At 40.2% G+C, this 26,835-nt stretch overlaps 1 protein-coding gene across 3 annotated transcripts in view; it reads left to right on the forward strand.

Moving 5' to 3' along the window:
* Positions 1-25,888, forward strand: part of LOC106751399 — a 41,377-nt gene extending 15,489 nt beyond the window's left edge. Inside the window, exons 2-4 of one of the 3 annotated variants that reach the window (XR_001375051.1) lie at positions 3,388-3,495; positions 18,032-25,018; positions 25,148-25,888. Coding sequence is in view for 2 of the 3 variants with exons in the window: in XM_014632281.1 (XP_014487767.1) it covers positions 3,388-3,495; positions 18,032-18,146 (223 nt within the window). In the remaining variant the exon portion in view is untranslated. Of the gene's footprint in view, positions 1-3,387; positions 3,496-18,031 lie in introns of all 3 variants that reach the window. The other 2 variants (XM_014632281.1, XM_014632282.1) reach the window with 2 other exon arrangements.
* Positions 25,889-26,835: the final 947 nt, after the last annotated feature.

Here is a 26,835-nt window from a genome sequence, read left to right on the forward strand (position 1 = left end):
AAATATCTTGGGGGCTTAAATGTAGGGATTATAAAAATTTGAAAAAATAATCGTAAACAAATTTTCCTTCCATTATTATTTCTCCTCCGAAACCATTCAAATTGTGCTCTAAACATGTCTCGTATGATTAAAAATACAAAGGAAATATTAGATGTTCTCCTTATGCTGCGACACTCTGTATGCAGGGTGTTCCAGATCAACAAGGACAAACTTCGTGAAAACAGATTGAGATGAACAAAAAAGTCCTGTACCATTTTGCAAACAACACATAATATTTCGAGTTATTGATTACCGAAAATGGCCCTGTATAGAGACTTCTTTAATTAATAACTAATAATTAAATAATAATAATTAATAAAAGTTTTACGTATTATTTGCAAAATGGTAAAAGATATTTTTATTCAGAGTGGCCTAATCTACAAATATATGACAGCTGTTACAGCTGTACTTAGCGAGAGATATCGATATATTGATAACCTTGAACGTCGAACCTTAAACCTATCACTGATGTACGCAAGTTTTTGAGTTGTTAATTAAAGAAGCTTCTATAAATGGTCTCTTTCAATTATTAATAATTTTGTGTGTTAATTGCAAAATGATACAAAACATTTTTATTTATCTCAATCCATTCTATACCCTCACGAAGTTATCTCTATTAGTCTATTAGGGACAGCCTGTATACAAATATGCATTATATATGTATTATGCTATATACGATATATGCATTCAATCATATGTCGTATTTGACGTAGTTCGTATGGTAGCAGACTCACGAGCCAGAGTCCTCTCAAGCGTGTTTTTGTACATATATTGAAATACGATATAAATTAAATCAATTGAACACACATAATAATATTTACATTAAAAACATAGACAGCATTTTAAGAATATGATTAATATAATAAAAAAGAAATAATAAATAATATTTTTTTGTATTGTTTCTGCAGTGAAATTTCTCTGATAGAAACAGCCATTGCTATTAATGGACTTTCGCGGCGAAATTTAACTGATTTACAGTGCCATACTTATACTACTATGATCACCAGTGATTATTGACTGATTTTCAATATGTGTATATTCAATAGTAGTATTCAATAGTAGTACACTGACTGCATTTTAGAGAGCATATTCGAGCGACATCACAGGATATATCAGCGCACATAAACAGCCGATTCCGGAAAAGAAGGAGGGTTCAGCTTTAAACACAGTTCATTTGTAGGAAGCGGAATAAGCGACGTTCACATGACATCGAAGTCAGTAACTTTGGTAAAAAAGTTGAACGGCAAACTGCCGCCGTTTCAGTGCGTTTCAGCGGCGTGGAACGGGAAGCCTGAGCACCGAGGTTGAAAGGAGTAATGACTATGATGATCGGCCGACGACGATGACGCGAGGCATTACGACACAATCTAAATTCGCCGGACGGGGATCGTAGTTCCAAGTATCACGTAGGAACGCAAATAGGATAAGCGGCGGGAAGAAGACGGCATGCGAGGCGGAAATCTATGCGAGGAGCGCGAAATCGATCGTGTTCCGCGCTTACCCGGTCAATGGTCCCGCGAAAGAGTTCTCTGCACGAACACGTCGCTGCGACGTACTTACTTATCCACGCACTAACGACGTATACACTCCGAGTATGCTCGATGCGACAATACCGTGGCGCGCGCCAGACCGCGGGAAACTTCTACAAGTTTTATCCGAGACAGGATGTCGTGCATGTTTAATGCCCGTCGAGACTCGTCGCGCGGACATTCGCGCTGCTAAATGATGAAAATAGGAAATCGGACATCGATCGCGCCGGGAGAGGGCCGGCTCTCTCCCTAGGTGCCGCTCGAGCAAGGTTCCGACGAGGCTCAGGAGGCCTTCGGATATTTGCGCAACGACGGAGTCAAGACGATGGGATAGACACCGAACGGAATGGAAGAACACGTGCATCGCAAGTAGCACACGGAGCTTTGAAACGATAACGTTGCCGCAGCTTAAATCGCAGCGCTTCTGTCCAGCACACACAGCTACTGCGCCGTAAAACGTCACTGTAACATTTTGACAAAGTTGTAGCGGCAAAAAGTGAGGCAGCAGTTTTAGACTTTGAAAACGATGTCGCGGCCATTTGGCTGCGCAACTATTTTATTACAATGAAGTTGTCACGTTGCAGCAGTGGCGGTCGGAATAAAAATAAACAACCTAATGAACGGAGTTTTTCACATGTGAATTAGTATTCGACGAAAGTTGAATTTTAATTTTAAAATTACGTAAAAATATTGAGAGGAGAATTAAAGGAAAATTTTTGATTCAACTAGGATTGAACCCCGGAGAATCTCGTCTTCGCCTTAAATCAAATTTAGATATTAATCAATCATTTCAGATATTAATTAATCAAATTATCATAATTTGTAATATACATGTAAATATAATAGCGCGGACGCAAATTCATACCTACGCTGATTATGGAACTACGCATAGATACATAGTAATTTTAGAGCCGCACAAATGAACACCTAATTACCGCTGATACGTATTAAATTTAATATAAAATTGATAGCCATGTTACTTTTTGTTTTCTCTGTGATATATAAACTACGGCTAAATTATACAGAGATGCTAGATTATTCACTTTCTAACCCCAAAGAAGCAAAATGGCTAGGGCTAGATTTGACTGTTTTTACAGCTGGTGCTTTTACAACCATTAATGCAGCTAAAATAATCGCGGCTGAATTGCGGCATTTGTTATTACTGTCAGCGACTTCATATCATCAATTAATGCAGCTAAAATGGCTCTGTGGCTAGTTTAAATTTTTCTTATAGCTATCACAGCGACGGCACAGCTATTGATGCAGCTAAAATAGCTGTGGCTGCATTTTGACTTTTTTGATTAGCTGTCATAACGCTTCCGCAGCTAATAGTTCAGCAAAATAATATTTGCAACTAAGTAGTTGTAATTAAAGTTGGCAGAATGTTATACCAGCCATATTTTTACTGTCGCAGCGAATATAGTCAGACTGCGTTACCTGGGATCCTACAACCTGTGGTTGCCGCGCCGACCACGCGCAGAGATTCGTATTTTATATCACGAAGCACGCGCTCGATCGATGTGCGTGCACTCTCGTATGCAGACAATGGCTCGTATTCTCTATGCTCGTACGGCGCTAAATGCGTCTCTCCCGATAATGCCGAGCATATGCCCAGGATCACGAGCGCACGAACGAGTCGGAAAGTCGCGCGGCGTTAGCTAAACTTAGTACCTGAACCGTCGTTCCCGACGTCACGTTAAATCTTAACCCCGAGATAAGTAACGTTACTTTTCCGCTACTGTTGTTTGTGTCGTCGGGCAGAGTCGGCTGAGCGAAACACATCGCTTGTACACCGTAAAATTACCTTTAACGGTTTCAGATCCCGAGACGAAAATAGAAACTGCAAAGCACGCACGGGCCGCGCAAATTTAAGCTTCGTAAAATCCAAGGATGGGGGAAAGGGGGTCTTCACCTGGTTTCAATCCCGGTGAGTAGAAGTAATGAGGGGGAGTTGGGACAATTTTGACATTTTGTCTTCTGTCTTGTTATTCGCAAAATTTCGCAACAACGAACTTGAGACTAATTTGTTACTCTACTGAGGAAGTTCGTACCGAATTTGAATGAACTATCTTAGAAATTAAGATCATAAATAAATTGTTAAGTCGAATATTTGCCCGAAATCTCCCCCGTACCTGGGAAAAATAGGACAGATGATAGGGAGAATCGGAGCAAAATAATTTGTTAATATCATTCATTAAAACATTTATAAAAGTATTAAATAAAAATGACTTATTAAAGTTATTATAAGCAATAAAAACAAATATTTTATGGAAAAATGATAATAATATTAAGACTGACAGTAGATTAAATATTTATGAAAGAATAAAGACTCATCTCGAAGGAGGGTAGAGCGTCTCAACTCTCTCTCAATGAAATGTCGCAACTTTCCCTGATTGGCTTCATTATATTAAAATGGTCGCCAAAATTTTTAGGTTAAATATTGAAGTTAGAACATATTTGTACTGTAAAGCTTAAGAACTATATATTAGAATGTGTTGAATAAGATTCTTATAAAATGCAACTATTAAAAGAAATATTACAAATATTATAAAAAGGAAATAATCATTTTCGATAGTCAAAAATAGTTTTACTTACCTTGATTTAAAATTATAATCTTTACAACTTGGTAAACCAAGTTTTCATGTAGGACATGTAATATATATGTCATGTACATACATCGGCCGGTATTCATAATCGGATCTTATATTTAAGACCATCTTAAAGTTCATCTTTAAATGTTTCGTAACCAATGAAATGAGCCATACAACATCTGAGGATAACAGCATCTTAAGACAGTCTTAAATATAAGATCCGATTATGAATACCGATCTATATGACGTGAAAATTTAGTTTACCAAATTATAAAGATTATAATTTTAAATCATAATTTTAAATCAACATAAGATAAAAACCATTTTTGACCATCGAAAGTGATTATTTCCATACTATTATTTGTGATATTTCTTTTCGCAGTTGAATTTTACAAGAATCTTATTCAACGCATTCTAATATACAATTCTTAAGCTTTACAATATACAAATATGTTCTAACTTCAATGTTTGATTTCAATGTTTGATGTTTGAACTTCAATGTTTGATGTTTGAACTTCAATATACAAACATGTTCTAACTTCAATGTTCGATCTAAAATAAAAACTTAAGACGGTCTTAAATATAAGATCCGACCATAGAGACACATCAATTGTGTTTCAATCAAAAATATATTACTAACTGTTAGGAAAAAAATAACATTGTCGCAACTCGTCCCCGATACAAAATCTCGTTTATCTCTTCTATATAGTCGCTGACCATATTATTAGACGCACTTTGATTTTTTCATAGAATATAGGTTAGTAGGAAGAGAAAAGCTACTAATTTTATGTTCACTCGACTAGAATAATTTTCGGTGTCAATCAGCGCTTTCACCTCTGCAACCTTCTGAGATGTCAAATCGCTTGTTTTACCCACAATTGTTGTAAACAATATTTAATTAATTATTAAATACTGTTGTATTAATATTGTTGCATTAATATTTTTTACACAAAAATGTATTTTTCTGTCAGTAAGCAAGGAATTTGAAGTTTCAAGTCCCACATAAATAAAAATAAAACTAAATTTCAATTGACACACACACACACACACACACACACACACACACACACACACACACATTCAAAACACATCTGTTCGCATTATTATCAACAATACAATTAGCGCGGGTTCATATTTGTGCAAAGTCACTGTAATCGCCAAGTGAAATCATAAAAAATACCTTTTTTAGAATAATGATTCCTTAACCATATTTCGATCGATAGATGAGCCGTATTATAAAGCTGGTCCTCGGAAGTCAATGAAATGTAAAAAATTAAGGTGCGTCTAATAATATGGCCAGGGACTGTACGTTTTCGCTCGTCGTTTCACAAATTCGGCATCATGACCGACGCGACGATCGTCATCATCGGCCCGGTCACGGTAGATAAATTGACGCCGATAGATCTATTCTGATACTATCCTAGATCCGCTATGCGCTCGCTTATACGGTGACCGAGGGGTAAAATCGGACAGCCGCATCGAGCGCACTTGCGGCGATCGCGTGCGACATTCGCGTGCGCGCGTGGTTCTTTTTTTAGAGATTTCAGTTTCGCCATAGAGCGTCCGCCGCGGAATCTTTCGCGGCGGATCGATGTCTATATATAACCGCGTGGGGTATGGCCGTAGGTGTGAGATGAGGCTATTTCGGCCCACCTGGATGCTCTTTAGATCTCGGTCGACGTACCGCGACGCGCGCTTCAATTAACGCTCCGCCATACTCGCTAATTGTTACGAAATTGTGCACGAAAACATACCATCTTTCCAGTCTATTTCGGAGCTCGTAGATTTCTAACCGGTAACTGTGTCGACGGAAATTCGAGAAGAATTCGCGTGCTCGAGCGAGGATCGCGGTGACGACGTTCCAGATAGCACAAATCTCCTAGGGACATCCTGAGGATGTCCTGAGAACGGTCCGATGTCCTAAGGACATCCACGGGATATCCACCGGAATGTCCATGGGATGTCGTGTGCTGTTTGAGGTGACACGTGTGTACTAAGCGCCACGTGGCTATCTTTCGACCAACGATTAACACCTTGTCGCCGTCGCCACCCCATAAGATTCACGATCGAAACGCCAGGTAAAGATTCGTTCGCCGTAAACGTGTGCCCGTTCGATTTAGTACACATTCACACATACGTAGCACACAGACACGAGCTCGACTCGAGCGCGAAGCGAGTTCGAGAGACGGACTCGTACATACGTGGCTTATCACTCACCGTTTTTTCACTTCGAACTCGCTGGCGTCAACCGTCGTGCGATGTCGCAGAAACGGCGATCGATAAAAGTAAAAGAAATGAAACGAACGCGGAGATAGATAGATATAGAGAGAGAGAGAGAGAGAGAGAGAGAGAGAAAGAAAGAAAAAGAGAGAAAGAGGGAGGAAAAGGGAGAGAGGAGGAGAAGAGGGAGAAAGGGATCCTCGCAAAGCGAGGAAGAACATTTCAAGACAGCGGTCTGATCGTCGGCGGCAATCGTTTTGTTAGAAAAAAATGTACCACTGTAGAGCCGAAGGGGGCTCTCGTTCTCGCGTCGTCCCTTCGTGAAAAAACGTTGCGAGCTCACGAGGAGGACGAGGAGCGTTTACCCAGAAGAGTGTAAATCCTCGGCGATGGCAGAACCTTCGCGGCTACGTGCGCGCAGGTTAATTTCGCGCGATTTTTCTTTCCGCCGCACAGAACAACGTGACCGACGAACTTTCCATAATTCCGATTTCGAGCCGATGTTCGAAACTTCCGCGTTTCGATGTCCCGTGACGCGACTACGCGAAATCGTAAATCTCGATGTGCCACCTGATGAGCGTGGATAATTAATTTAAAATGGAATTAGTCGTAAAATCGATTGACCTCTGCGAGTGATTGACGTCTGACGTTGCAGAGAGACGCCGTGGCGAAAAGCGATTTACAAACAAGAGCGGCCGGCATGCACGTGACAGCAGGCCGACGCCACGTGGCGTTTCTTACGTCTCGCGTACGCACCCTCCTTTTGTATTAAGATTCGCGCGGGCCACTCGGCACTACCGTGAAGCTTCGCCCACCCTCGCCGGTGGATCGATGTGTGCATCGACACGCACACATACATTGGCGAATGTGTGCGCGTACGCATGCGTGTGCGCACGTGTGTGTGTAAGCGCGTAGGCAGCCCTGTGAAAGGATGCCTAGGTTCGACTCATGTCGACGAGAAGTGACGTGATCGTGGTAATGTGTAGAGAATAAGAAGGACAGAGCGCGGAGAAAGACGGAGAGGGAAAGAGAGAGAGAGAGATAGAAAGAATAGACAGGTTGGGAAAAGGCAATGAGGCAAGGGGAGAAACGGGAAGTGGGTGGAGGGATGGAGGGGGGGAGAGAGAGAGAGAGGCATATAATCTGCGCACGTGCGGACCGAGAGCACCTCGATCGATCCTCGTCGTTGCAAAGAGTCGTTACGAGCTGAGTACCAGTACTCTCGCTGCCGGTACTAGGATCCATAGAACGAAGACTAGCGAGCGTCCTCTCTCGAGTACGCGAAATAGAAGAAAAAGATGAACGACGCCTCGTGTGCAAGGTTTTCCCTCCGTTCGCGTAAAACTTTTTGTCGTGTTCGCTGCGGTTAGATGAAATGGTGAAACATCAATTTTGAGAAAGCTCTGTCACAATTCTTAGATAACGGACCCTGAAGGGAGACATTTTCACGGAGAAAAACAATTTGCAGACACACCGAATTTTACACTGTCGCGGCGATATCTGTCAGTTGCTATACGAAACAAAAAGAATTGGCTATCTATATGATGCAATTGAAATTTAGTTGTCAGATCTAGTTTTTAGCTGTGGGAACAAAGAACTGCACGGAAAGAAAAGTCTGATTGCATTAACCAGACAAGAAACAGCCATTTGCTGAAAAAAAAACAGAATTTCGGTTTCTTATGACTAAGATGTTCTTATGGCCAGAAATTCTGTTTTCTTCAATCAAAACACATCTGTTTGTTCCCTTTCTGGTTGATGCAACCAGATTTGTTTTCCGTAAAGGAACAAAAATCAGCTAAATTAACTAAATTTCAATTGTATTATATGGACAGTTAATGTTTATCTATGGAAGCTAATTTTCAGCTGTAGAAGCTAGTTCTTATTTTCCGTGTATGTAAACAGTAGAACGATTTGTTACGCTGAAAGAAAAATATAGTTATTTTCGGGGTCAACAATATCCTTTTTTTCCGTTTTAACCACAAAAATGGTCAAGAAAACTATTTTTCTAGTAAGTATTACTATAGTATCAGTGATAATAACTTGACGTGCATGTTACTACTACTATTTTTGTGATTAAAATAACAAAAAGATATTGTTGTATTAAAAAATAACTATATTTTTCTCTCAGTGTAAGAATAATAATTGCACAGAAAAAACATTTAATTACATTGACCAGAAAAGGAACAACTAAATGCGTTTCAGTTAAAGGAAACCGAATTTTTAGTTATAAAAACAACCATTTGGGTCATCAGAACGAGAAATATTGTTTTCTTCAACCAAAACGCATCCGGTTGTTTCCTTTTTGGTTAATACAACCCGACTTTCTTTTCCATGTGCTATTCGCCGCTGGATGTATTTCACTGAACTTACAAATTGTTTTACTTACAAAAGCAAACTCGTAAATATAGGAAAGCACTATTCTATCCTAATGGGAAATTAACGTGTCAAATTAAAAACAAATTCATTCGGCAACATTTTTCTATCCTGGCAACAAAATTGTTTTCGCTCTAATTACGAATAATTCGCTAACTTCGGTCATGCCGACTAAATTTTATCGTTGTCGCAACGAACATGCAGTAACAACGTAATTTCGTTGTAATAACAAAATGATTTCTCTCCGTGTGGAAATTTACTTCACTCGCAACACGCGTGCTTAAACATTTACTGAGCGTGCCCAGATTGCTCGATTATATTAAAAACTTGCGATATATCCACGCGGTGAAGTAATTTCGCGAACAATGCTCGCGTTCTTTTTAAAGCGACCCACATTTTGTCCCGCACGGTTGAACGGTGGCTTGGCTGGAAAGACGATCAGCGACACGAGAAAAAGTACTTATCAACGAATGACCTCAATAAGCATCTAACCTCGATCTAACGACAAACAGATGAAAATACTTCAGAATTTGCGTTTATCTATGTAGCAACTGATCAGACAACATTTATAATGTGCACGATTTGCAAATTAATCACTGGCGAGTATGGCTTGGACCTTGAACAGTCTGCTCGAAATAGAAACGCCGCGCGACTGTTGGCGTCAAATAAACAAGAGAGAGAAAGAGAGAGAAAGAGAGAGAGAAAGGATTTTCCCCAGCGGAAATCCGCGATCGCGAGTCGATAACGCGTTCTCGGGAGTAAACCGCGCGAAAGTTTCGGCCGGCATTTCGCCAATCAGGAACAACTCACCGTTATAGCCCTCATCAAATTTTCAGGCGCGATATACGCGCGCATACCTCTCCCGTGGCGAGCGAAAACTTTCCCAAATAAAGTTCGGAACTTCTCTTAGACCGAACGAGCGGCCGCACAAACTTCACGTAGTACGCAAATCGGCGGGAAGTTATTAAACAACCTCGCTCGCACTCTCGCGTCGCTTCGCCGGGGCTATTACGGACGTAAAATCGCGCTGCATAAAACACTCGAAGTATCGTTGGAAAAATTCGAAAAAGAGGAAGGAAGAGAGTGATCTTGAAGCTCGCGATCTCGAATCGCGCGAATTCGCGATTTAGAGCAAATTCATAGTCGGATTTTATATACAGGACCGCCTTCTTCATTTTTATATTTTAGATTTTATATTCAAGTTCATCTTCAGATGTTTCGTGGCCAATTAAATGAGCCGTACATACAGCATTTGAAGATAAAAACTTGAGACAGTTTTAGATATAAGATCCGACTGTGAATATTGCACGGGAAAAAATAATCTTGCTGGCATAGCAAATTGTTAGTTATTGTGGAAACAGCAGAAAGATTTGCCACATCGGAAAGACAATTTTGCTGTCGTGGCAAAACGTTGTTGCGATAGCGATCAAATTTAGTTGGCATAACCAAATTATTTTGCTGTTTATATATCCAGCAGATAGCAATTAATACTCTTAACAAATCTTTTTGCTGTACAAATACATTTTTTGCTGTCCCTAAAGCAAAATATTTTTCGGTTTACGACTATTTCCGGCCAAAAATGAGTGTTTCGGTTTAATTTCGGCTTCGGCCGAAATTGAAGAAGAATTTCGACGTAAAACCGAAATTGATCAAGTCACAACACATCGGTCAGAGCCGGTGCGGCGATTGCGAACCATGGAAACTCCTCCTTCATTGTAAGGCGTGTTTTAATTCATACAAATGTATCTAATCATAAGTTTCTGAAAAATATCGCTTAATTATAATTATTAATACTTTTCGATCCGACTAAAAGTACAAATGTAACCATAAATGTGGAAACTTAAATAACAATAAGTTTCCAAAGAGCGTATATTTTTATGTTTATAAAGACTGTTATTTTGTAACTATTGTTTTTTGTTTCTTTATATCCATTATTGAAGCAATCGAAAAATCTTTTTATTTATTTATTTATTTATTCGAGCTCACGGGAAGAATTTCCTTTTGGTACAATGAATACAGGAAGATTTACGCTTGCAGAAACTATTTTGTGAATAAGATACAAAAATAAAAATAAACGTGTTTCAATAATAATTCAGAACATCAGATTCCTGAAAGAACTGAGGGATATGTTACAAAAACCAATATATCATTAATAATTATTAATAATTCGGAGATTCATTTTCTAAGATTGATAAACGGCTCATAGTTATATTTAATAAAATTTAACAAAGTATCACACACACGCACATACATTATAAACGTATATTTCTATCGTAAAATTCATTTTTCATATTTCCTCTCAGCTTTTGTAAGACTTCCGCTGAATCTTTCGTTTCGATCTTGGTTCTCGGCCGAAATTGAAAGAGAACCGAATGTTCGTTTTTGATCTCAGCCGAAACCGAAAAAGATAGTTTTCGGCCACTAACACGATCCCCCTCGTATTATTTCCAGCTAATCTAGCTAATACCGCGACTTACGGCTTGTAATCATCCTTCTGCGTGGGCGCGCACACGCGCGTTATAGGGGGAGGTATCATCATCTTTGAATATTTATTTGAATTTTCCAAGAGACACAATCACGGCGCTCCCTGTTAACGGGGAAAGACGAGTGGAGGCGCCTCATTAAAAGGTAAAATTATAGTTCGCCATCGGCCGGCTTAATATTTCACGAGTGCCGGTGCTTATTAATTGTCGCCGCCGATGCCTATAAACCGGGCAAATCAGGTCACTCCGAAAACGCGAAAAGGTTAATCGGCATCGTTCTTCCATGTGCATTTGCATATTCGACCTACCTGCTGCGTATTTGCGCGATATACGCGTACGATTTAAATATATTATCGAAAAGTACGTCCGCGCGTACACTCGCGCCAGAGGGAGCAGAATGCGGCGCGATCGATACGCCGTGCGGAGAACCGTAATTTAAAAGGATGAAAAAGCAGACTATAATCAAAATAGCCGACCGTGATGCGTCTCTTTCGTCGCAAATGCGGCCGCGGGAGGGGAGATGGTAGGGGGGGGGGAGGGGAAGCACGTCGCGAAAACATTAAACGTGGTCTACGATTAGGCAGTAAAAGTATGTTCATAAGAAGTAAGAGTAAGAAATTAGCCAATCATAGTCGATTATTCTTCTTATATTCGAGTATGATTGGTCAATTTGTTATTCTTACTTCTTACGAACATACTTCTACTGCTTGTTGTAGACCACGCTTCAAGCTCGCTTCGTGACACCGTCTACTCTACTCGACGCTGGGAAATCCACGCTCGAATCGACTTCTTTGTATGCGAATTTCATTAACGCGACGTCCTTGTCTCGCTCGCTCGCTCGTCGTCGTCGTTTTCAAGTACGACTCGGCCGTGTCGTGCAGCCGCGTCGATACCGAACTCATTCACCCCTATCCCTCGCACATTTAGATCAGGGGGTGTCCTTGCCGTGCTTCGTCCGTAAACTCGAAGTTCTGGAGCGCCTTCGATCGGGTAATATTCATATTTCATGCTAACCGTACGCCGGTTTCCAGAGAGTCGCGACGGGACACGCGTTCACGGCGCCTCGGAAACTCGGCCATCTATATTTCAAATCGTGGCGAAGCGAGCGAGCAATCGAGCGGACAGATTATCGCTTCACGGAGAACTCTCGTCGTCTCCGGCGTTCTCTCGTTATAAGGAGAAGCCGCCCGCGACTACGCGAGTCGGACGCGAAAAAGTTTCGCTCTCGGGGAGCGCGCACACGCTCGTGCGTTCCTCTCTTCAGCAGTGCGACGAAACAACTTTCAATTGTCTACAACGCCGTTGAGTACCGCGTGTGTGTCGTTTAATTCAGCCGGACTGTGAACGACCGCCGTATGATCGCGATAACTAATACCGTTGTCCCTTCCGCGCATGCGCATGCCCCGCGACCCGTCAGCGTAAACACTTCCAAGCCCGTTCGAAAATACGAGAGCAAGGTCACTCGAAATTGTCAATTCTGCATGAAATTTTCAAGTGGGAGAATACACGGAAATAAGTTCTTATTTGTAGCTTCAAAGGAACAGTAATGCTACAGAAAATTTCGAAGGAATTTAGCCCTCTAGAGTTTAAGTTCTATATTGAGTCTTCGAGTGGAGAAAACAGCAATAACTTCCCCATTTGTAGCATTAAAGAAACACAATGGAACATCCTTGAAGATTTAATATAGGAACTAAATTAGACTTAAAATAGGAATAAAATTTCGACTCGGAGGACGACCGCAACATCCAAGTCGAAATTTTAAATTTTACATTAAGCCTTCAAGTGGGGGAAGCGAAAATAAATATCTGTAGCATCAAAGGAAGCACAATAAGTGAAAAAGAGAATTTAATCCTCCAAAGCTTAAACTTGTACTTCCATATTAGGAGAGAGAAAATATAAAAGAAAAATATGATACATAATATATAAATTTTCAAATGGAGAAAACGGCAATAACTTCTCCATTTACAGCATCAAAGAAGCCTAATAAAAGAACTTTGGACACTTTGATTGGACCTGATGTAAAATTAAATTAGGCTTAAAGTAGGACTAAAACTTCGACTGGGAAAAGCAGCGTTCGCTCGACGCGACGTTACTTAGAACGAGCGAAGCGGTACTTGAAAATGACAAGGCGGGGCTATCGTCTCTCGCGAATCCGATGATTACTGCGAAATCTCGTGCTTGCCTTCGGAAAGGCCATAATTATCGTGCCTCTCGTCGTCACGAAGAAACCCGCGATTCGGAAGCGAAAGACTCTCTCTCGCGCGTGCGCACATGATACCTTCGTTTCTCGACACGCGCGAGAAGCGACAGCGTTCGCGAAGTTGGTTCGCCGCGTTTGTTTCTTTTTCCGAGCCACTCTTTGTATATTTCTTTCGCGCACTTCTCATTCACACCGTGAGAATGGCAGCACATGGCAGCGGCGAGAGAGGTCGCGGCGCGCGGGACCGATTTCAAGAGTCGCGTGCGAGTAATTGTCTCGATTACCGCCTGCTTACCGTTACGTTACGATGTAGGAAAAGTGCTCTTAATTAACGGCACGTCCTAATTGATCGTTAGACGCGCGTACGTGCGCGTACAAGAGTCGCGATAACGGCGCGCCAACCGTTGTCCGCGCGTATTGCGTCGCGGCTGTTAAGATTGGTAACTTAATAGGCCCGACAAGCGCCCGCGAGAGGCGCTTGTGTTCTTTCAAAGCTATTTCTTAAAAATTGTATTTGAGCAATTCGACGCGTCGCCGTAATTAGCAGTCTCGCGATAACAGTGACAAGCCGGAAATTTACAGACGACTTTTACGACGTATTATCAGACAGACAGAGACAGACGACGTTGCGGACTGCACGGGAATTGTATATTTCGCGCGGTTGGGCTAAATTAAGCGGTGTGGACAGATGAGAACTCTTCGATATACAACGTGTGTCTGAAATCCGCCGACAAACTCACAAGATAGATTTTACATTAAAAAATGAAAAGTTCTAACACACCGAAAGAAAAAATATAGTTATTTTCAAGGGCAACAATATATTGTTTTTTATCACAAAATGTTCAAGAAAACTGTTTATCTAGTAAGTGTTACTATAGTGTCAATGATAATAACCTTACACACATATTGCTACTATATTATTTTTGTGGTTAAAATTAAGTAAAGGATATCGTTGTCCCCGAAAATAACTATATTTTCCTTTCTCAGTGTAAATATATGTCCTTAAACGCTTAGTTTGGGAGATACAACTGCCGCAATCTCAGTTTTAAAAAATATATTTTATTCGTTAAATATTGTGTCTTACAAATAAGTAAATAGATACATACATACTGTTATAAAAATTGCTAAAAATGTCTATTTCTCTTAACAATGCACAATTGATATCTGTGGAGTAAAAATGAGCGTGTACGTTCGAAATGTCAGTTTTGAGACGCAGTTTCTACGACAAGTGGAGAGAATACGCACACAAAAGAGGAGCCACGTACATGGCGCTCAACTCGTCGGCTATCTTCGGATAATAAAAGAAGACAGATGTATCATTTTCTGTCCTCTCTTTCGCTGTATAATTATCAACGATTACCGCTCGTGTTCATTCTATACTTCAAACAACTGTTTGAAGAAACTTAACTTGAAACAGTCACAAATACAATGAATCAAAATGTCATGTAAATATTGTTTGAGGTGAAGTTTCTTTAAATCGAAGTGTAGTCTAGATTTATATAATAAACGAGAGCGGTAATCATTGATAATTATACAGAGAGAATAAGAGAAAGAGAGAAGATCATATATCTGTCCTCTTTTACTATCCGGAAATAATCGACAAGCTGAGCGCACATGTGCGTGACTCCTCTTTTGTGTGCGTATCTCTTCCACCTGTTTTAGAATGGAGCTGTGTTTCAAAGCTGGCATCACTAGTTCGAATATTGCTTCATTATTCACAATGTGTCATAACGAACGATTCTTCGGTTAATATTCGGAAATATAAAAATTGATAGATATTATCTTTAAAAATAGGTAAAAAAAATGTTGTATTAACATTCTTAAGACTATTTATCACACTACAAGGAGGAAAAGGTAGTATCTATAGCTTGCATGCCATCTATGATGGCGGGAAGAAGAGAAGTAAAGGCCTTGGAACGTCATACTAGATAGCATAACTAGATAGCATAACTTATAAATATGGATGTACGTGGTTAACCACATTGTTTGCATTCATGACATATTTGATTATATTTGGTGAACATTTTTAAATTTCGAATTAAAAAATTTCTAAGTTTGATATTATATACCAAAAAATGACTCGTATTTTAGAAAAAAAAATATAATAGCGCGCAATCTAATAATTATTACCAAGACGGTTATACAAGACGGCTATTTTTTTTATTCTGTGTCAGAGGGGGGAGAGGGTAATTCCATATGTCATGTAATATTGAAAGGAGACAAATATTTTATGACGAAATTGTGAAGGGGAGGGAGGAATAAAAATATAAAAATTTAGCATGACGTAATTATCGAATGACCCGCTTATCGCGATACGTTTTCTCTCAGCGTTATCATCTTCTGAAGGCTACATTTCAAAAACCAAGCTTTTGCGGATATGTTTACTAAAGCCTTTTTTACTTATTTTTCAACATAGAATCTGTCCTGTAAGTTTGTCGTAATAGAGTTCAAACAAACTCTCTATGCTACAGTTAGAATTGGTATAATGCATGTACTGTAACCGAAGGTAAAATTGAAAAAAATATTTGCAAATGCGAAGCAATTTCGTCTGTATCGCTGCGGGGAAAACATTTCCCGCATTTGAATGTTGAAACAATATTTTGAAGATATTATTTTTAACGCGACAGGTAACAATTCGGGATATCGGATGCGAGCAGAGCACAATGTTATTTTTAACGAAAGTCGTTTGTGACCAACGTTGTCGACGACACATTGGTCCGTTCGCCTCGTCGAAAATACACAGATCCGTCTGTGAATTGCACAGACGGATAATTGCCAGCCGACCGACCACTGGACCGCGTGAATTTGCATTCCATCGTAATTATTCGGTTCAGCTGCGTAATCTCACTTACATGGTCGCCGTGACGCTTTCGCATTGCGCGACGATAAATCGTGCTCCTGCCTGCGAGACACGCGCGTTATTTATTCCCTTTATTTTCACGACACGCGCGTGTCGCGTTTTCACTTTATGAGCATCCGCCGAGGATAGATCATAGCGCGATGACGTCGCGGACATCATCCGCGGAATATGTTCATTCGAGGAAAAAACGTTCGCGCATAACGCTATGTGCGCGTTATCCTGCGCCGAAGTGTGACGCATGGTTCCCCATTCTCGTGTTTTTGCAACGCGCAATTGACTTCATAGGAAAACACGTGAAAAGACACGTGCTACTTGTGGCATAACTTCTTTCTCCCTGAGAAAATAGAAAAACGCGTCGGGAGGGAACGGAACATGGTGAAGGCTCGGAAAATTGTTTTTTTTCAAATTTGTCGCGGATTTTTTCGGTTTTTCATCTTCTTTACAAAAAAAAATAAATGCAGGTTTTAGCCGAACACACGTGAATTTTCCTAAAGGAATTTTTCTATCCTTGGAGAAGAAACCGAAGAAATTCGCGGAAAATTTTGGAAAAAATTGGTTTCTCCGAGTTTTAATAATTATAGGAAGGAAATAAGAAGAGGAGGGAATGGCCCTGCTGCAATTTCACGAAACTCAATGTAACCAGACTAGAAATTTATACCATGGTTCAGATTGGGTTAATTTTAACTGGTTGTCGAAAAATATCAACAAAACGTAAATCGAAGAACAAATATTGTTAGGCTGAGACGATTTTTTACTTCAATAATATAAGTAATATATATAAATAGAAGCAAATAAATCACTTGTATTATCAAAGTCGAAAATTGTTCAATTCTAATATATTTGTTTTTCGATTATATGCATATAGAGTTTGTAATTTTTTTGCTGAAATGTGAAAATCAATTGGATCAAAATGATATATGACTTTTTTATTCAGTTTAATCCGTTTTATCTATATATATCATGGATATATCGACAATTTTTAGATATTCCCTATATATATACCATGGATGTATCGATCATTTTTAGACATTCTACATGCATGCAATAAGTTTTAAAAAAATATATATTGATGAATGACAGTTTACTTACATTTTATAAAATATATGTGAATTGATTATTACTATAAAACTTTTTTATAATTTAAAATTAGAAGAATGACAAATATTTTTTATTAAAAAAATTAGAAAAATAAAGTTTTTATTAGTCAAACCTACTATATAGTANCCTGATTAATAAAACTTTATAAAATAATATAAAATATTATATAAATATTATATTATATAAATAATAATATTATATAAATAATAATATTATATAAATTATAAAATAATATATTAGAATACTGATGTCTTAATATATATATGTGTGTGTGTACTTAACTACTTAACTATTATAACCTCACAAAGATCTTCCTCATTCAATTTTTATCAGTACATGATTAGTCCTGGTCTACAATAAATATTTGAAGCTTTAAGCCTTAAAAAATTGACCGATCACAGTTATTTATTCTCTTCACATTCGACTGTGATTGGTCAATTTCTTAAAGTTTAAAGCACCTATTGTATATCGGAACTTAAGTTTTCCTTAGTAAGGATCACCCTGCGCTCACCTAGTTAGGACCTTGCGTAATATCAGGTATACCTAATGACAATTTCCAGTCAGGCAAATATCGGGATACTCGCGACGCCGATTGTCGACGAAAGTTAAGACACCATCCTGTCTTTTTTCGTTTACAGCCAGAAGAGGCAGCAGCAACAGCAGTCGCAGCAGCATCACCCGCTGCCGCAGCAACAGCAGCATCAGCAGCAGCGGCAGCACGTCTCCTGGCACAGGACCACTCTCGCCTCCTGACCACTGTGACCTTGACCCCGACCACGAGTCCAGCGATCCTGGCGCACGGAGAAAGGAGCCGCGTCGGACGAGGAACGCCGCGACGCCACTTCTTGCACGGTTTCGGCCAGTCGAGGCCGTACGGCGAGAAGCGCGGGCGAAGGAACGCCGGTGAAGACCGTCGCGGAATGACCCTCGCAGGAGTGCATCCTTCCTCGCAGATGGTGCAGCCGAACTCGACGCTCGACTCCATCTCTCGTTCGGACTCGTTCTCTCCTTCGACCCGCCGTTATTCGCGCTCGAAATTGTCTCGTGAAAAGAAAGGGGGAAGTTGTAACGTGAGGTAACAACGAAAGTAGAGAAGTTATATGTACACACTTCATTCTTTCTTAATATATCCATAATTATTCGAGGAAAGTAGCCGAGAGACGAAATATATATTAATACGAGCAAGACTAACGGCGTGTCGAAGCGAACGTCGCGTTGGCAGAAAGGAAGAGGCGTACCTCGACAGACTTGACGGACGTTCGTGAATTACGTAAGAGTACGCGAGAACCATGTGATAAAAATCGTACGCGGATGATTTAATACCGGTGACCGATTAAGTAGAGTAGATTAGCGATGTATTGTGACGGAAGGGGAACTCTCTGTCCCCCGTGAACTCCTCTCAACGCGAGCCCGAAGATATATTTTTCTGTTAAACCTCTTCTTGTACCGTATCCTCGTATCTAGAGACGTCGTAGAGCCGGTCAGCGATCGCTGTCGGGAAAAATTTACACGCGAAATAAGAGAACCCGAGAGAAAGAAGGAAAGAAAGAAATACGGCAAGTAATTGCGAAGAGTTGTGCAACTTCGTGCGCGTAATACGTACGTACGTGCGCACGCAGATCGGGACTTCGATACATGATTTATCCGTCGCGACAGACGCGATTAGACGTCGGAAAGAAGAGCGCGTATCTGTGCAGTGCCGCGAGACGTTTTGTAAAACTACGGCACTGCCCGCTTCTGCAATGTTAATTCCGCGAAGCTTTCTCTCTTTGATCGTCCTACCCATCGTAGAACCCTCGACGTTAAGTGCAATAACACGCGAACGCCGTGATGAGGCTTCAGTGTACAGGCGTCACGTGCGCGTTTCGTACGCGTTATCTGTTTTCGATAATAAATCAAGGATCGCGTCTGCCAACTCCCCGGGAAAGAAGTTTACACATAATTGTATAAAATTATATATAATTATATATATATATGTAATTTTTTTATATATGAATTTGGTCTCTATGGTTAAATCCATGATTATATATGTCCACACAAAATAAAAATATTATTGAATGGAAAACGAAAAAAAAAACAGTTTAATTCAATTAAGCGTTTGCATCGTGAGCAGCCGTAAATATAAATATTTACTTGCAATTTTTTTAGATTATGGGACATATATAATATATATATATATAACGCATAATATTATATATGATTATATATAGGCATATAGAGATAAAATTCATATATATAATCATTTTCCCCGGGTCGTTTGTTACGAATTATTCAGGTGCGAGCGAGCGAATGGGCGAGCGAATAAACGAGCGAAGGGAAAGGCAAACCCGCGTTTCTCTCTGTGCGGTGTATACGTTTTAGAATTCGATGCGACTCAACGGAGTTTTTTGCACGGTGATAACCGTGGCCACTGGAAGTGCAACGTCGCATCTGAATTTGCGTTTAACTGTTTCGTCATATCGTAAGACGGCACGTGATTTCTTTGGTTCGTTGTGTTGTTAGTTACGTTATAGTTTGTACAGTTTATTGAGGAATTATTGATTACTCATATGTGATACACGCTCGTGTAATATATATATGTATATGTACACACACATATATATATATACATATATATATATATATATATCGATTCTCGTACGCGGCGTCGTCACGGCGATCGTAACTAGTCTCCTGATCCGAGCGAGGTAGAAATTAGCGCGCGTCACGATCAAATATTTATATCCTGTGACACACGAACCGAGTTTGCACCGGACGGTATGCGATCATCCACCGGCATTCGCGCGATTAACGATTTATATATCTGAAAGGTCACCAGGCGCCTTCTTTTTCTCTATGTATGGTTGCAAGGTCACCTTCGTTCAAAAAATTGTTATGTCCGCTGAACAAGTTATTGGCGCAACAATATGTTGCGTCGATACAGTTGCTGTACAAATCGCAATCGTTGAATCAACTAATAACTCATTATAAAAATTATATAATTTGTCCAACGGACTAAACGTTGCGTTTGTAAAAATTGTGCTAATCTAAGCAAAATTTCGTTGATTCAACTACTTTTTTCCTCAATGTAGTAGTAAGATAGCGCCCGGACGCCGTTAACCGGTATCTGTCTGAATAAATAAACGCTAATGTCCGATTTTATGGTGTGAAAACTGGAAAAAAATGCGTACTGCCGAGACAGTACGCTGAAAAAAGAGTTTGGTAACGATTACCGAACATTTAGTGAAATAGATTCAACTAGATGATCTGGTTACAGCAACCACGTCATTTAGTTGCTGTTAGACTTATTAGACTCTTTTTTTTCAGTGCACGACTTCGCCAGATATAATAAGTATGCCAAATATATAAATAGTTCAACAACGAATTCAGGTTACGGGGGCATGCGCGCGGACCGCCGAACAAAGACTAACGCGGGCCGATACCTTGATTTCTCCAACGATTATTCGCGGCGCGCGCGAGCGAACTCTCTCGCGAAAACATCTCGGCAAATGTCTTCTCCGACGGGAACCCGTCGATTGATCTCGAAATTGCGTTCAAAAATTTCTTCGCGACGACGCGTTTGTGAAAAAGTCCCACGTCCTTATTCTATAACACACACACACACACACACACACATAACGTATGCGTTGCAAGTATAACACATATGTTACAAATCTTTGAGCGGACAAAATGTATCGCAAAATAGCTGGGCAACGATGTGCGTTAACGGTAACGAAATTTTCATCACGAATTATAGAATAAGGGGGTCCGTTGTTTTCCGGTCGACATTTGCTCGGACATTCGACCGAACATCGAACGTCGTTGTAACATTATGCGCGATAGCGCGACGAAATTTACGATTCTATGAGGCAATTATACAGAGTCGCGCAAATACGGCCGGCCGAAATTATTCCGCGATGCGATAACTCCTTTAGGACTTTCTATGTACTCGCATGTTGTTTGCACAAAAGTGTTTTCTCCCATTTCGTATCGCTTTTTTCGTATCACGCTCAAGCGATAATGAACGCTAATTAGGCCATGGTTATTTTTAATCCGGCTTTTTTTTCAGCTGAAATATCGCCGCTAAAGCGGCCGATCGCGACTATCCGTTTCGCTTATCATTTCGCGCGCCGACTATTTCCGTCCGAAAGCACCGGAAAACCTCAGAGACATAATAACGTATCCGAGAGACGCCATTTCGAATATAGTCACGCTCTGACGTTTCACCGCGAATGACCGCCGACCGGCATTATTGCGTAAACGCGTGCGGGCCTTATCTAATCCCGCCGGTCGCTTTGCGAAATAAAATTCGTCGGCGGCAGGAAACGACGCGGGACTTTGAGGAGTCGCTGCGCGTGTTACGGTGCAAACTCGGCGGCCGTAGCGAAACAGGACTAGCGCACGAATCCTTTGCGATCCTACGACGAGTGCGCCCCGCCTTTCGCGGAAATTGTCAAAATGGTTTTTAACAAACCGCCGAACAAACGTACATGCATAAACGTACGTAAACAAAATCTCGTCGTTTACTCTTCGCTTGGAGAGCGCTGTGTATATTTCTCTCTGTGTTATATCAAAATGTACATACGGGAAGGCAAAGGATTGAAACGCGCGGAGGAGGAGGGAGGATAAGATAGCGGAACGAAAGAAGAAAAAAAAAACGGAAGAGCGCATGGGCGAAGAAAAAAATCACTTTGCTGGCACAGTAAATTTTGTTAGTTACTACGGGGACAACAACACTGTAAATCCTTGAGCTGAAGCCTTTCTTACACATTTCTCACGCATGTCTTGCCGTTTTAAATCACGTCACTTAACACAGTTGGGCGTAACTTAACACGCCGTAATTTAACGTGTTAATTCAACACGATTAAACGTTTCAAGTGACGCAAGTTAAATCGGCAAAAAATATATAAAAATAGCTTCAGTCAAATGTATCATATTTAGACGTTTATACGTGTAAAAATGACACATTTGGATTTACAGTGAAGAAGATTTGTTACACGGGGAAGATAATTTTGCTGTTGGAGGAAAGCCGTTGTTGTGACAGCAATAAAATTTAGCCAGCACAACCAAATTATTCTGTCTATATATCCAGCAAATAACAATTAGTACTCTCAACAAATCTTTTTGCTGTCCGAACAAATCTTTTTTACCGTCTCTATAAGTAACTACACTGCAAATCCAAGTATGCTATTTTAGCTGAGGTTTTTCTTACACATTTCTTGCCGTTTTAAATCACGTCATTCAACACGATTGGACGACACAATATAATTTAGCATGATTGAACGTTTTAAATGACGTAACCCGAAACGGCAAGAAACAAGTAAAATGAACTTCAATCAAATGTGTCATTTTTAATACATTTATACATGTAAAAATAACACACATGGATTAGCAGTGTAACAATTTGCTGTGCCAACAGGATCTTTTTCTCTGTGCAGCTTCGCGTGACAAGAATGGGTGCTATTCGATAGTTAACAAAAAGTGAACGGGAGACGAAGGGTGAGGAAGAGAACCACGATAAAAACGTGTAGATAGTCCGTTTAGGTAGAGAAAAGGCGTTTTTTTGTATGGTGCACATATGCGCGCGAGAGGACGATGCGCACGACGTTAGCACGCGTATTACACACGAGAGAGATGACGATACCGATTCGAGTTTTATCGGAGCGAAATCCGACGCTCAGCCGCTCCAAAAAGATTCCTCGATGACTCAGTAATTCGCGTGCTCGTCGACACGGCGTCGATTAGCGACTAACCGAGATGATTGAGTGAACTCTCTCTCTCTCTCTCTCTCTCTTTCTTCTCCGTCTACATCGTGGTTGGAGCTTTGAGCCAGAGAGCGACGTGAAATCGCCACCGACACGTTAATTAATCGAGGAGCCGCTGAGCGTCGGTCGTTGATCAACGTTAATCGTGTGATTAGTCGAGCCTTTCTTTATTTGTATATCGGGAATTGATACCGGTATAATTTCAGAATTCATTCTTGGACACGCCGGAGGACGATGACCTTTGTACTCGCAAGTGGATAAAACGCGACGTTTGGCGAAAGCTTCCTTTCCTGCAGCATCGAGGAAAATTCAACTCACCGACAATGATATCGGAGAAACGTAAGATTCTTCTATAATCGATGTTCAAAGAGAAGGATCTGTCAGAGCCACAAAGTATCATCCGGGAACGCTCGAGATTTTTTATAACCACGTTTCGGCTCCGACTGGCCGCACTTTTTCACATTTCTACTTTATACCGGCCTCAATCTCTGACCCGTACCGTAGCTCCCGCTGAGACACGGAAAAAGGAAAGAAAAAGGACAGAAAAAAAAGAAACGTATTAACCAATGCGAATTAACCGGAATAAATTAATCGTGAAACACAACTGCCTGCCGGGTATGCTATTAAACACAGGTATGCAAGACGGACGATGCATTTGGTGTCCGATTACGCCGGTCGCCCACGGTCGCAGATAACGCAGACGATCGTCGAAAGACGCGGCGAAAGAAGCACCGTTCCAATTTCGACGGAAACGCACGCGGTTATTAGCGTGGCGCGCGCGATGACCTCGTTGCAAAACACGACTTTGACGTACATGTAGTCGTGATACGCGTGTAACACGCTTCCGTCACGACGATGACGACGAACCCGCGTGGACACACTACTGCAACGGAAAGCAAAGACAACGACTGTCCTGTCCCGGTTTCGTCATCGGTAAGGCGATACAGAGGACTGTCGTGACCGGGAACGAAAAAGAAAGACCGGCATTGGTGAGAAAAATTGCCTCTAATGCCTCGTAGGCTACTTCTTCACCTCGTTCCAATTCGAGTGAAAGTCCGAGGTCCAAGTTAGCCGTGGAATTTGTTTGTTTGTAGTGAAATTTCATTTTAATCGATTTATACCTGAGTCGAGAGAAATTTTGGCTCTGCATTGTATGTTACAACGTATCATGTATTATATGAGCGATTACTCACCTACCGTTGATTGAGGCTTCACCCTCAGATAACAAGGTTCATTGGGTCGGATATGACCCGTAAGAACATTTTGTATTTTCTTCAACTTACTTTTTCGACTAAGCACTTTTTGTTTTCACAGCAAGTTAGGAAATTTTTGAAAATAAATAACATACATAAAATATAGTTTTACAAGAACGTGCGCGGAAATATTAAAACATGACTCGGTTCTTCGTCGCTGAACTAGTGCACACTTTCGGAACTTAAGAAGACACAGATATAAAGCTGTGACTTCATGTCAGGAAGAAAAAGATAAAACTAGATAATGCAAGCATAGTAGACCAGTGCATTATCTATGCTATACCACGCTCGTTCTTCCAATCTTATTATACGAGGGTTAAAGATTAATGGGTGAATGCAAAATTTTTTCTATTATAATTTGTTCGTTATTATATTTTATCGGAATTAAACATTTCATCAGAATTTGGAGAATCAAAAGCTGCATAAATGAAGGACTTGTAAGGGAAAATATGGCAAAAATATGATTGTGTGTTTCAACTCCGGTATGACATCGAGATTTTTCTCCGTACATGAATCTAACAGACGTTATTTAATCCATAAACATGTCTCGGAAAAGAGCACAAAGGTCATGTTGACGGCATCACGAGTGCCGGGGTCAACTGTGTATCTCAAAACAAGAATTACAAAAGTGAGTACTTTGATTGGGCAACTTTCACCGTGATGAAAATGCAATATATCTTACGTGAAATTGCACGACAGGCAATTTCGTGTTAAATAATACCAAACATGTCATAGGGATATTATATTTTCATTCTAGGTATAACCAATCGTGCTTACCTATTCACACGAGACGAAAATACGAGAGATGAGAAAAATCGGCGAAATTATACAATCGACCCCTCGACCTCGCGTCGAAATAACGTAGGAAATTTCCTTAAATCTCTCGCGCATTCTATTCTCTCGTGTCACTTGTCAAATATAAAATTACAATAGAATATAATTAGAACATATTAATTTTCCTCGAGCATCTATTTAAAAGCGAAACCTTGAGAAGGAAGACGTAAGAGAAAGCCGATAGTGTCAGCGGCTCGTTAGCTTCGCTAGAATTAAAGTTTCAAGATTAAAGCAAAACGATTTCCGATTCGGAGTTTCTGGACTCACTCAGAAAACGAACGAGTTGTCATGAACTGTCGAAAACCAACGTGACGTCTCTCGTTCATCTGTCGACCGTGGCTTACAATATTAATCATCATTATCCTCACTAGCGCGATACTCGCGCAAAATGTATAGATTTGTACTTGTTTGTTTATTTATTGTTAGGTAGAGTGATCGCGCGATGGCAAAGTCGCGGCGTTCCGCGCGGCCAAGCAGAAGCCGATTCTTAGAATCGAAATCCTGCGACTGTTTAATCTCTAGTTTTTTGTTAGTGACGTAAGGATGACTAAAATATTATTTTGTTGATATATACATATTATATAATGATTACTATTGACTATGGACTACGAGTAATCTGTAAATATACGAGACCACTGCAGAGTCGTGTCTCTCCTGTAATTTATTTAACGTTTTCTCCTTTCATTCCAACCATTCCAAAAAATATCCTTAAGGCTCCGGAGTAGTCGCTGCGACTGTCCTTGTTTAATAACGTCAGAAGCGAGTAAACGCATGCCAAAATTTTTTGCCTTATACTTTCAAATAAAAAGATATGTCCATAAAATGACATTTGTGATCGATTCAGTAAACTTGTAAAATTGGACGAACACTTTTCTTTTACTCGAACAATCAATCAAGTAGTCGTAAAATTAATATTAACAAATCATGAGAAAAGAGGTTGGAAAAGAATGTCCGTGTCAAATTAATTTTGTACTATTTAACTATTTATTGATTGTTCGAGTAAAAGAAAAGTGTTCGCCCAATTTTATTGGGAGTGTGAATAAGTTCTCGCCGTTTCACCATCAGATGGCGATATAAAAATTTTCTGTGTATAATTCAAGATAATGACGCATCTATATTGAAGTTCTATAACCTATGTTTAAAATCAGTGCGTGTCTTTCCATTAACCTATAAAGAACATTTTCTTTTTGTAGCGTAAAATATGTCAAATTTTGTGCCAAATAAACCGTTTTTGCGGGGAATTTTACTGCACTATTTTATTCAGAAGAAATCTGCAGCTGAAGCACACAGAAATCTTGTAGAAACCTATGGTGATCATGCTCTGTCGGAAAGAACATGCAGAGATTGGTTTAACCGATTTAAAAATGGTGATTTTGATGTTCAAGATAGAGAACGCAGTGCTGCACCAAAAAAGTTTCAAGACGAAGAATTGGAAACATTACTTGCTGAAGATCCATGTCAGACGCAATCCGATGTTGCAAAATCATTAGGAGTTGATCGAACAACAGTTTCGAAACGTCTGACAGCATTAGGAATGATACAAAAGGAAGGATCTTGGGTGCCGTACGAACTGAAGCCGAGAGACGTCGAACGGCGTCTTGTCACGTGTGA

Source organism: Dinoponera quadriceps, unplaced genomic scaffold (assembly GCF_001313825.1).
Source record: "Dinoponera quadriceps isolate SergipeBrazil2010 unplaced genomic scaffold, ASM131382v1 scaffold8983, whole genome shotgun sequence".
NCBI lineage: Eukaryota > Metazoa > Arthropoda > Insecta > Hymenoptera > Formicidae > Dinoponera > Dinoponera quadriceps.